We start from the raw sequence: 13,126 nt of genomic DNA on the forward strand, positions 1-13,126 counted from the left end.
TTATAGTACAATGTTGTAATTATTCTATTTTATTATTAGTTATTGTTGTTAATCTCTTTCTGTGCTTAATTTATAAATTAAACTTCATTATAGATATATATGTATAGCAAAAAATACAGTATATATAGGGTTTGTTACTATCTGTGGTTTTGGGTCTCCACTGGGAATCTTAGAATATACCCCTACAGGTAAGGGGGGGGACTTCTGTGTTCAGAATCCTTATCTTTCTTCATAGAGGATTTTTCTGACTTCCAACACATTAAATTCTCCTTTCTCTTATGTGTTGTCTAGACTGAAATATTAGAAAAATCCATTGTGTTCTCATTGTCTTCTCAACAGAAGCAATTAGTTGCTCAAAAAATTCATATAGAGGAGAATGAGGACAGAGATACTGGACTGGAACAGAGACATAATAAAGAGGATCCAGATTGCATCAAAGCCAAGGTGCCGTTAGGGGACCTGGATCTGTATGATGGCACATATATAACTTTGGAAAGCAAAGACATCAGGTAAAGAAATTCTCTTTCCAGAAATAAAATTAATGTTTTCCTGAATAGACCTTTCTCAAATCGGTAAGAAATTATTTATCAATGTGGATAAGCTTCAGTCACAGATGAGTTTATTGAAATTTGAAAGTTTAAAATACATGTAGAACTTTTAAATATCAATTAAAAATACTTAATACCACAGGAGATTGAACAATTTATAGGAAAAGAAATACAAATGGCCAACAAACATGTGGAAAATCTGTTTCTCAGTAATGATCAAGTAAGTACAAAATAAACCATTGAGATAGTTTTCACCTCTCAAATTGGAAAAAATATTTAAAAATAAGTGGTAAAAATGTGGAGAGGCTGTCAACAGAAGTGTAAATCGGTTTAACATTTCTGGGAAGAATATTGAAAAACTTTTAAAAAGTTCATAATCCTGACATTCTTTGGTCTACCTGCTATTTTCTCTCTTTTGATTTATCTCCCTTGTTAAACTCCTAAAATACTGCCTACCAACAGTTGCTGTGTGAGAGAAAGGTTGAATGTGGACTAATACTAGTTGTAAAGATGAGGTGCTAGGAGAGTATAGTTCAGTCAGGGAAAAATTAGACATTTTTTCACCTTTCATTCATTTATTGCCCCTGGCTTCTTGATTTTAGCCCTGAAGATTATATAGACACAGAATCTCCTGTCCCTCCAGACCCTGAGCAACCTGATTGTACCAAAATTCTAGAACTTCCATATAGTATACATGCTTTTCAACATCTGCGAGTAAGTAGAGATTTGGGATTTTTTTTTTTTTTTTTCTGTCTCCTGCTTATAAATATTTTTTCTTTCTTTTCCCCTTCCCAACAGCTTTATAATTTTACAAACATCTATTTCTTCAAACTCCTTTAAAATAAGTGCTATAAGATAATGAGTTACTTGTGAGCTTTTGTCTTATGATCTTTTTCTGGGTGTGTGGTTTTTGTTTTGTTCTGTTTTTTGTTTTTCTTTTTTTTTTTTTTTTTTTCATTTTTTTTCTTCTCTTCAGGGTGTACAAGAGAGAGTTAATCTTTCTGCACCTCTATTACCTAAAGAAGATCCAATCTTCACATATTTATCTAAACGACTAGGAAGAAGTATAGATGACATCGGTCACCTCATTCATGAAGGGCTGCAGAAGGTAAGTCCTCAATGATTGAAAGGGCCAGAGACTCTGTGTGCAAACGGTCTTTTTTTCTCAGAAAATAATCTGCTTAGATCATTTTTATCTAGAGAGTGATTTTAAATATGTTACATTAATATAAACTGTACGGTTCAAAGCTAGGGAGGAACATTGGTAGTCTAGTCCCCTCTATCAGAAGGGATGCCAAAAGTTTTATTTAAACTAATTCATGAAAAAGCAAATTATAAGCCAACATGAGCAACAGGGCTTATAGGCTAGATTATATATTTTGAATGTGAAAGAAAATTTAACATTAGCATCTTTGAAATATTTACCCAATATATAGATCATCACTGTTCTCTGGACAAGAAAGCAATCACTACCAACCATAAAGTCTTCTGATAATTTTCTTTTAAGGAACCATCTACTTTTAAAAACATGAAATAGAGAATTAAATTATGTAACAGCACCCAAGAAATTAAACGTGTCATTTAGCATGACGTGTGGGAATTTAGAAAGCAGATTTTTTTTTAATTCTTCTCTGTGTCTGAGTTGTATCATAAAATGTAGGCTAGTGTCTTCCCTCCCTCCATCTCTCTCTCCCTTTCTTTCTTTCCTTTCTTAAAAAAAAAAAAAAGAAATTACTATTTATTTATTTACTTATTCAAAAAAGAGTAAGCAAAAGAGTCCCCATAAAAGGGACACCAGGGTGGCTCAGAAAATTAAGCCGCTGCCTTCGGCCCAGGGATCAAGTCCCGCATTGGGTTCCTTGCTCAGTGGGGAGCCTGCTTCTCTCCCTGCCTCTGCCTGCCACTCTGCCGACTTGTGGGCTCTCTCTGTCTCTCCCCCCAGCCCCGATAGATAAATAAATAGATAGATAGATTTTTTAAGAGAGAGAGAGAGAACAAGCACACTAGAGTGGGGCAACGGGCAGAGGAGGAGGGAGAGAGAGAATCAAAGCAGGCTCCACACCCAGTGTGGAACCTGACACAGGGCTCAGTCCCATGATCCCGAGATCACAACTGGAGCCAAAATCAAGAGCAGAATGCTTAATCGACTGAGCCACCCAGGTGCCCCAAAATGGAGGCTAGTTTTTAAGCAGTATTATAATGGTACTAGGTAAAATGTGAACAGGCAAGATTTATATAGAGTTTATTATATGTTTATATGTTTATTCAAATATGGCATATATATATTTTTTGATGATTTTATAGCCAAGTTACTGTCTTCATCTTGTTTTTCTGAAGGTAATGTAAAACATTGCAGCCCCAGAACTTGATGAGTTATAAAAACTACCTAGGAAAACTGGCCTAGGATTTAAAATACCTTCAGAGGTTGGTTAGTTGAAAGTAGATCATAGTGGTAAGTTCTCTATAGAAAATTAAGGTAGAGGGTAATTGTGTGGCTACTTTAGATTGAACAGTTAGGGTCCTCCTCTCTCTAAAGGTGAAATTTAAGCTAATACCTGAATGACAAGAAGGAACCAAAAGTCAGCAGTCAAGGAAGAGCATTCTAAGCCAAGGGAAAGGCTCTGAAGACTTCATGAGCTCAGTAGTGTAGTAGTCTGCTCAGGCTACCATCATAAAATACCACAGACTGGGTGGCTTAAACAACAGAAACTTCTTTCTCATAGTTATGAACGTTGGGGAGTCCAGGATAAGGTGCTGGCTGATTCATTCCTGCTGAGGACTTTCTTCCTGCCTTGCAGATGACCACCTTCTCACTGTGTCCTCACATGTCCCCTTCTCTGTGTGTGTGGGGGGAGAGATCCGGTATGTTTTCCTCTTCTTATGAAGGAACTGGCCTTATTGGATTAGGGCCCTACTCTTAGGATCTCATTTAACCTTTAGCACCTATTCCTAGGCCCTGTCTTCATGTATAGTCACACTGGGGGTTAGGGCTTCCACATGTAAATTGACAGGGTCAGGGGGCTAGGGAGAGACACTAAGATGCAGTCTTTAACAGGTGAAGCTTCATAAGGTTGGAGCCTAGTGAGGGAAGGAGAGGAAAGGAGCCAAAGATGTAGACCAGGGCCAGACTAAGCAGGACTCTGAAAACTAGAGTAAGGACTCTGAAACCTGAGTGTGGGAGACTAGAGGCTAGAGCAGAGGAATGACATAATTCAATTAAATTTTTTTTTTAAGATTCTATTTATTTATTTATTTATTTATTTATTTGACAGAGACACACACAGTGAGAGAGAGAACACAAGCAGGGGGAGTGGGAGAGGGAGAAGCAGGCGAGAGAGAGAACACAAGCAGGGGGAGTGGGAGAGGGAGAAGCAGGCTTCCCGCAGGGCAGGGAGCCCGAAGTGGGACTCGACCCCAGTACCCTGGGATCATGACCTGAGCCGAAGGCAAATGCTTAATGACTGAGCCACCCAGGTGCCCCTCAATTACTATTTTTAAAAATATACTCTTAAACTTAGTTGGAGAAATGACTGAAGGAACCCAAACTGAAAACAGAGAGTTCTAAGGCTGTGGGCAGTAATTCATGAGAGAGATGACATAGCTTGGACTAGAATGATTAGTTTTGGAAACGGAGGGACTTAAACTATTTCAGGAAATGTTTAGAAGTTTAGAAGCTGATGAGTTAGATGTGGGGAATGAAGGGAATAGAAGAATTGAGAATAATTCCTGAAGTCTTGGCATGAGCAACTTGAAGGAAGAGCAGTGCTGGGGTAGAGGAACAGAAGATAGAGTCTGCTTTGGTCACATTAAATTTTGAAATACCTGGGGCGCCTAGGTGGCTCAGTGGGTTAAAGCCTCTGCCTTCGGCTCAAGTCCTGATCCCAGGGCCCTAAGATCGGCCCCGCCTGGGGCTCTCTGCTCAGCAGGGAGCCTGCTCCCCTCCCCCACCACCCCCCGCCTGCCTCTCTGCCTACTCGTGATCTCTGTCAAATAAATAAATAAAATCTTAAAAAAAAAAATACCTAAAAGAGACATGAGCTCCAGGAGGGTGGATAGATAGATAGATAGAGCTGGATAGATAGATAAAGGATAATTAAGTAGGGAGTGTTTGTAGCCATGGGACTGGATGAGCTCATCTAGAGGAGAGGGAAGTTTGAGAAGAGGCCACTCTGAGTCCCTGGTCCTCCCACAGTTAGCTGTCAAGCATAGGGGGAGAGTTCAGCAAAAGAGATCCAAAAGGGTATCCAGAAGAATGCGGTCTCCTAAAAGCCAAGGGAAAAGGTGTCCAAGAGAAGGAAAAAGTATTGACAGTGAAATTTTATGAGAAATCTTACAGAAAAATTTCTCCTTTAAAGATGTGTTTTTCTCTTACTTCCAATATATTATGATTTCTCTTACTTCCAATATATTCCAATATATACTTCATATATATATATATATATACACACACACACACATATACATACATACACACACATATATAGACCGTCATAGTCTACTTATCACGGTGTTTTCACTTATTCCTATAGAATTTGTAATCGATTTTTTGGTCCCAATTCACAAAATAAAGTCTGAACGTAAGAGATAAAAATCAAAGCATTTGTTAATTTGAAAAAAACTTTCTCAAAGGGCTGTCAAAACAGACTGAAACATAAGTCTTAAGTCAAATCTGAAAGAAAGTGGCACATATCCCTTAACAGCGTACGCAAGTGTTATACCCTTATTTGCATCACTTACAAATTCTATACATTTCTTGAAGAGGGAATACTTAAAGCTGATTAATGCAGAATTATACTTAGTTTTAATATTAAAAATAACTCTTTTTGAAGAAAACAATTTGTCCTTTTGGAAAAAATTCAGACTACATTAAAAAACATCTATAAAAGAGAAAATTTTAAAAAACATTCAGAGATCAGTACTATCTTACGACGTAATCTTTTTATTTTTACACATCTTTATAGTTAAAACAGTTATTCTCACAAGATTTTTTTTTTTTTTTTCCTTAAGAGAGCGAGAACACAGGGGCGGTAGGCAGGTGATGGGCAGAGAGAGGGATTGTGAGATTCTTTAAGCAGGTTCTGCACTCTGAGCCTGATGCAGGGCTTGATCTCATTTCCCTGAGATCATGACCTGAGCCGAATCAAGAGTTGGGCGCCTAACTCACTGAGCCACGCAGGAGCCCCTAAAATTTTAATAGTGGAATTGTGGGCATCAAAGTGTAATCATATTTTAAGGCTTTTTACATAATGTTGCAAACTGTCCCCCAGAAATGTTGCATTCACTAACATTTCTACAGTTAATATCTGAAGTTAATATACTCACAACTCCTAGTATAGCCCACAATGAGTGTTGACATTCTTTTTAATTTTTGCGAATTTATAAAAGGAAAATTTGTATCTTTTTTCTTTATATTCTTTAAGTTTTACATCATTTTCCTGCTAATTGACCATTGTTTTGAACTTTTGAATTTATCTGTGCATGTTTTTGACCCATATTCTCTTGTATTTTGTCTTGTATTGTCTTTCTTTTTTAGAGTTCTTTATGTATTAAAGATAATAAACAGTGGTTGTCATATATACTTTTCCCAGTTTATATTAAATTTTATAACTTTTTTTTTTTAACTTCATATGACTTCTTTTTGCCATGCCAAATTTGAAATTTCTCTACATGGGCTTAAACGATTTACACTGAGTTTTTGTCATGGTCCAGTTCAGTGTTTAGACCTCTGTGTGGTTGAAATTAGTATATGTTATAAATCCAGGCCACAGAAGAAGCAAACCTATCTCAATTTCTGTTTAACTTCACTAAATAATACACTTACTACTCTATACTAAAGACATAATTTTTAGCAGTGAAGGTTTGGATTGTGAACACAGATGAAAGAAGAACAAATAAAAATTCATCATTTACAAAAGGATAAGCCTGCCTTTTGCTTACATATGTACCTTCATTCAGATATTTAAATAAATAGGAAACTTTGTTAACTTGAGGAATTTCATGTTGGAACAACTGGCATTTCTAAGTAGGTTAGGTCCTAACTTCTAAAGTCCTGAAATAGGAATCAACAAGTTTGGGTCACTTGGTGGGCTTTTCAGCTTAATTTCCCTCTGGGAGCAAGAGCTTGAATTTGAGTGGTCTCTCCATGGAGATGACACCTGAAGTCACGTACTTGCTCCGCTGGTGATCAGGAGGCACCTTTGACAGATATAGTCTCTTGGTACTTTGTCCCCTGCTTATTCATTGGTGTAATGTCTTGTTCTTCAGCTTAAATTTCAGAAGAGACAGAATAGTGAAGGTGCTCATTTTGAACTTTCTGAGTCGAAGAAAGTGTGATGAGTTGTGTTGGATTGTTCTCTTATTTGTTTAATCTCTAGAATTCTTCCTCATGGGTACTGTATAACATGGCTTCATTTTATTGGAGAATAAAGAATGAGCCGTATCAAGTAGTGGAATGTGCCATGCGAGCACTTCACTTCTCTTCCAGGTAAGTTTTCTCCCTTTCTGGACTTCCTGATTCTCCATATAAATCAAGACTGGTAAAGAAGCAGCACATAAGAAAACAATGTGAAGAAGCATTGTGTTGTACTTAACACTTTCCTCTGTACCTGTTCAAAGAATTTAGTCCCATCACAAAAAAATGACAGATGTCAAAGAGTTCTCGCTGTTAATAGCACAATATCTTTCTGATTTCCATTAAGGAAAAAATACATAATGTAGAGGCCCTCTGGTTCACTTGAAACTTGACTATAAGGACCTTGCCTGGAGGAATTAGCATAAATTAAATTTTTCTCAAAGCAAATAATGAGCCCTAAATACATTTTACAGCCATAAAGTATCTGCCCAACCTTATTTCTATGGCAAAATTCATAGCTGTCAGATTGAATAAGCACCATGAGCTATATAAAAATGAACAGTAGGATTTTCTTCAATTATTTTCTCTATCAGTACACTCAAAGTTATTTTTCTAAGTTCAATAACTTCGAATGTAATATTCTCTTGTTAAATAGTTACACGGAGTCACAGAGCACACACATCTCTCCTAACACCGAATTGCACCTCTCCTTCTCTTGTAGGCACAATAAAGACATTGCCCTGGTCAACTTGGCAAATGTGCTGCACAGAGCACACTTCTCTGCAGATGCTGCTGTGGTGGTCCACGCAGCCCTGGATGACAGTGACTTCTTCACCAGCTATTACACTTTGGGAAATATATATGCAGTAAATACAACTTTGTGTTTTCATGAGCCAAACCAGTTACTATTTCCTTTTCTTTTTAAATTTTATTTTCAACTAAAAAATTACCTTTTTCCACCCCTTCCTCTTTTGGTCTGAACGAAGAAAAGGGAATGGAAATGAAGAAATTAGGGGGAAAATACCTCAACATAATAATGTATCCTAATGGTCCTAGCCTCTTGACAAAAAAGAAAAATAATTAAGTTGATAGGAGTCTTAAATTCCTGCAGAGTACCCCTCTGAAGATAGCACTACTTTCTAGTTAAGCAATCGTACAGCATATCTTATGTTGTGGATTTGGTCACTGATCAAAAATAGTGTTTGCCAGAGGCACCTGGGTGGCTCAGATGGTAAAGCGTCTGCTTCGGCTCAAGTCATGATTCCAGGACCCACGATCAAGCCCCACCTTGGGCTCCCACCTTAGTGGGGAGTCTGCTGCTCCCTCTCCCTCTGCCTCTCTATCTCTCTCAAATGAATAAATAAATAAAACAAAACAAAATTATTAAAAATAATGTTCGCTACAGAGTGAGATGTAAGTGTGATCTTGTAAGTCGTTAGGGGGTTTGGGCAGGTCCAACCATGCTGTGACTAATGTTTTCCTCCTGTGTGTATATATGTGTGTGTGTGTGTGTTTTGTTTTGTTTTGTTTTGTTTTTGTCTCTTCAGATGCTGGGGGAGTATAACCACTCAGTGCTCTGTTATGACCATGCTTTGCAGGCCAAACCTGGCTTTGAGCAAGCTATAAAGAGGAAGCATGCTGTCCTTTGTCAGCAAAAACTCGAGCAGAAATTGGAAGCTCAACATAGGTAATTGGGAGAGAAAATGTTACTGAAACCGTAGCACTCTAGAATCATAAGCTAGACCTGGGTAGGGTAATGCCCGTGTTAATTTGTGCATTAGAATTAAAAACACCTCTTCACTGCTGCTAGTCCTGTCCCTTTTCTTCAGATCCAGGGTGGGTTAGCACAACTCAGAGGTTGTGTAGAGGAATCTTTAATAGTATGAATTCCAGGAACTAGAGAATGTTTGCAGTAAATTCTGTCATTTAGGTCTTTATACTTCGACCATCAGTTACTTTTATGATTGGAGTAGGGGCGCTGCCAGATAATTAGAAATTCGGTTATGTTTTAGTTTCCACAGAATACATTGTCGGAAAAATAACTTGCACATGCTGCATTTACTCTTTCTCCCCGTTAGATGCTAGGATTGGGCTAATGTTACATTAGTTAAGTGACATTGAGAAACATTATTTGGCCCATATTTTAATCCAATTTCTGTAAATTGTGCAGTGATGAAGTGCCGTTGTACTGGGTCCTTGCAATATACTTAATAAAAATGTATTTGATTCCATAAGTAGTAGGGCCAGTTAGGAAACTTCACATAACTAGAAATGAATTATTCTTACGGAATTAGCCTCCATGTTTTGAGGCAATTTTTGATTATTAGAGAATTAAATGGAGATTTGGAACTCATTAAACTATTGCATTTGCTTATTTTCCAATCATTTTAAAGCATAATGTGGTGAAAAGGAAGGAATGACCACTTATTTGTTTATACTGGCTTCTGTTACACCTGATCAGAACTTGTCCTGGCTGAGCAAATTGGTTCTCTCGTACACAATCTGTATAACTCGTAAATCTCCATGTGTTACGATGTAGTAGGTAAAAATGATTCTGTGACTGAATATAATCAGGCAGCTGATTTATTGATACCAACTGGTACACAAAATGTCTTTCGAAGCCGGGTTTCTGTGGTTTTTTTTTCCCAAAAATCCACAAATACAAGGAGCTAGAGTTTAAGAGCGAGGTACTTTTGGCCCTTTCTCTTCACCTTGGTTTATGTAGAATCAAAAGAAAAGATGAAAAGGTGGCAGTAGAACTAACACGGACTTTGTGGGGGGAAATAGAATAGTTGTTGAATATGTCAATATGTATGAATATGAAGTAGAATAGTTGTTGAATATGTCAAGATTTATAGTGTATCACTATATCTTTTGGGTACCTGAACAGTCCAATACACCATTTAATATCAAAAGAGCCCTTTGTAAGGGAAGAATTTTGCATCCATCTTTTTGCCTCTAACTTTTAATAAAACAATAGATTTATTTTGCCCCCATTTTTAAATTTGTACTACAGTGTTTATATGTATGTTAAAAGGAAAAAACTAGCAATTATTGCTGAGGACCAGAAAAAAATCTATACAGTATGTGGGTTTAAAAATTCAGTTTTAGGAGCACCTGGGTGGCTCAGTGGGTTAAGCCTCTGCCTTCGGCTCAGGTCATGATATTAGGGTCTGGGATCGAGCCCCGCACCAGGCTCCCTGCTGAGCTGAGAGCCTGAGCCTGCTTCCCCCTCTCTCTGCCTGCCTCTCTGCCTACTTATAATCTCTGTCTGTCAAATAAATAAATAAATAATATTTTTAAAAAGGTCTAAAAATTCCATTTTAAAGATCTATAACTTTTTCCTGGTGTTAAAAAAAAATGTTAAGATCCCTCCAGCGAACACTGAATGAGTTGAAAGAATATCAAAAGCAGCATGACCACTACCTGAGACAGCAGGAGATCCTAGAAAAACATAAGCTGATTCAGGAAGAGCAAATCTTAAGAAATATCATCCATGAGACACAGATGGCAAAAGAGGCACAGTTAGGTGAGTATTGATTCCAAATAAAGACAGTTTAGGAAGTTTACTTCTAGCATGTTCTACTTTCATAACTTTTGTGTAGCCCTAATGCAGTATAAAGTTGTGCTTATGACTTCCCTCAGTCTTAAAATCGAGTCATCAAGTTTTTTTTAAATTCACATTTTAAAGTAAAAATTAAATCTTTTCGATCTTAGACGTCTTAACAACAATTGTTTGATTTAGTAAGCATGCCAATCTCTTGGAGACCTTGTTAAAATGCAGATTCTTCTGAGGTAGGACCTGAAATTCTGAATTTCTAGCAAGCTCCTATTTGATGGCTGTTGTTGCTGGTCTGAAAACACAATGTGAGTAACATGGCCTTATACCAAGTAAACACAAGCCACACACACCCTTGAAACAAACCATCCACTACCAAGCCAACACTGGCAATAAGGCTGTCTTATTTTTCTTCCTCCCTTAAAAACAAATATTTTATTTTAGAAGTAAGATTTTAGGCTAGAATTTGTCTCAAGCAGGAACTCTTAACCTTGGTCAGTGGATTAGTTTCAGGGGATTCTGAAATCCTCCCCAAAAATTACATGCTGTAATATGTATGTGCACAATTTTTTTTTCTGAAAAGAAGGCATATAGTTTTTATTAAAATCTCTCAGAGTCCATGACCCAGAAGTTAAAACCACTGTCTAAGGACAGTTGGGTTGACAGGATATCAGTGACTTGGTTATATCCAGAATGTTTCACTTCTAATGAAACCCTAAGGGAGCAGATCTAACAAGTGACATCAAAGAATAAATTAATAGAATATTGATATGGAAGGTCTCTTAAATCTTTGAACCTTAGCTGTGACCATTTAAAGTCCATTTTACAATCCACATACTAGGTTTTCTTTGCTATTTTGAGTATAAAGAGTATGTTCAGTTCTTTGGGTTATTTACTGCTTGCTCTGTATTACAATATAACTAGAGCTCTTGTAATAATTTTGAAACAGAATTATGAACTATATAAAGCAGATTATCTCCAGAGAGATGGCAAAAGTCTCTTAAAACAATGTAATTGATAGATTATACTGTCACAGGATGTAATTACCAGAAGATATTTTGGTGATTTAGTGGAACCCCCCTTTTTTTTATAGTTAGAGAAACTGAGACTTCTTTAGAACAATTTAATTTAGCTAACTATTAATGAGCGTTTCCGTGTATGGTACCCCCTGTGTAAGTACTTTGCCATGTTGGTGTTGCTGATGTTTCTCAAAAATTGTACTTTCCTTTCTTATTCCAGGAAATCATCAGATATGCCGTCTGGTCAACCAGCAGCATAGTTTACATTGCCAGTGGGACCAACCTGTTCGCTACCATCGTGGAGATATTTTTGAAAATGTGGACTATGTTCAGGTCTTTTTCTTGCTGTCTTCTAGCTCTTATAACTTTGCATATCTAAGAGTAATACTGCTTAATATTGCTTTTCCCCCTTGATTCCTTGTATATTTGATTTCCAAATTTGTGACTAATTTAAGATTTTGAGTATGTTTATGAAGTCAGATTTTGTAGATAGTACTCAGTTACTTCTTGCATGACCTTTCCAGTCCCCCCAAGGACTAGCTGTATATGTCTTTGTTTCTTTTCTCCTTTACCATGAGAGCTAGATTGGGCTGTATTAACTCAAAGCCTGCATTATACAATCAACTCCCAATATAAATATAGCCCCCCTCCAAACCAAGGTAAATCAATGCTTGATATTGAGAAAAGAAGCAAAAACTAAGAGGCCGTTTAGGGGAGAATTAGTAATAAAGACCAAATGCTTCCCATGATTTTTGTCAACTAGTTCCTAGCAATATCCCATGTTTAGTTTTCAAACACAGTAAAGGGACATCAGACTTACACAGCTGATATTATAGCTATCTTTTTTTTTTAAAAAAAGATTATATTTCTTTATTTGTGAGAAAGAGCCAGAGAGCATGAGCAGGGGGAGCAGCAGAGAGAGAGGAAGAAACAGGCTCCCCGTGGAACAGGGAGCCTGATGCAGGGGTCAGTCCCAGGACCTTGGGACCATGACCTGACCTGAAGGTGGATGCTTAACCGACTAAGTCACCCAGGTGCCCCTATAGCTCCCTGTCTTAAGTCCAAACATTATTTTAAGGGGTAAAAAAGGGAATAATATTTACAAATGACACAGACTGAAACCAAGGTGACTTTTGGTTATCATGATGGTCTCAAGACAGACCATTTGGAAGACTCCCCTGTACTAGTGTAGCTTCAGTATTCTATATCCATAAGTTGTATCTCTGTTACATAGTGAATGAATCCATTCTTTTCTACTCCCTCCCATCCTGGTCCCATTCCCTTATGTAACAATGTTTTAGAAATAAACAGGAATTGGGGTATTCCCTAAGAATATCAAGCATTGATTTACCTTGGTTTGGAGGGAGGCTATATTTATATTGGGAGTTGATTGTATAATGGTTATAATGCCTAAATCATAGCTATATTAAACTCCTGAGAGCCCTTTTTCAAGTTCCTTGCTTCTCACACAGCACACTAATTCTACTGAGTACTAATCATTTTAGTCTAGACAGGGTAGGGCAATAATGAACCAAACATCTTAGATAATCAGCTCATGTTTAAACTTAAAAGAGACTAAATCACAGAAGGGAAGTAAAGGGACAGTAAAGAAAGGAAGAATCCATGCCATTTTTCTCATACTCCAATA

At 37.3% G+C, this 13,126-nt stretch overlaps 1 protein-coding gene across 3 annotated transcripts in view; it reads left to right on the plus strand.

The window, feature by feature from the left end:
• Positions 1-13,126, plus strand: part of TTC17 (tetratricopeptide repeat domain 17) — a 117,632-nt gene that overhangs the window by 25,679 nt on the left and 78,827 nt on the right. For all 3 annotated transcript variants that reach the window (XM_082684023.1, XM_082684024.1, XM_082684025.1), the window contains exons 3-10: positions 340-509; positions 1,151-1,262; positions 1,525-1,656; positions 6,923-7,032; positions 7,622-7,766; positions 8,448-8,587; positions 10,269-10,429; positions 11,699-11,811. In XM_082684023.1, the coding sequence (XP_082540149.1) occupies positions 340-509; positions 1,151-1,262; positions 1,525-1,656; positions 6,923-7,032; positions 7,622-7,766; positions 8,448-8,587; positions 10,269-10,429; positions 11,699-11,811 (1,083 nt within the window). The remainder of the gene's footprint in view (positions 1-339; positions 510-1,150; positions 1,263-1,524; positions 1,657-6,922; positions 7,033-7,621; positions 7,767-8,447; positions 8,588-10,268; positions 10,430-11,698; positions 11,812-13,126) is intronic.

The sequence above is a fragment of the Mustela nivalis genome (genome assembly GCF_964662115.1).
Source record: "Mustela nivalis genome assembly, chromosome: 9".
NCBI classification, from domain to species: Eukaryota; Metazoa; Chordata; class Mammalia; order Carnivora; family Mustelidae; genus Mustela; species Mustela nivalis.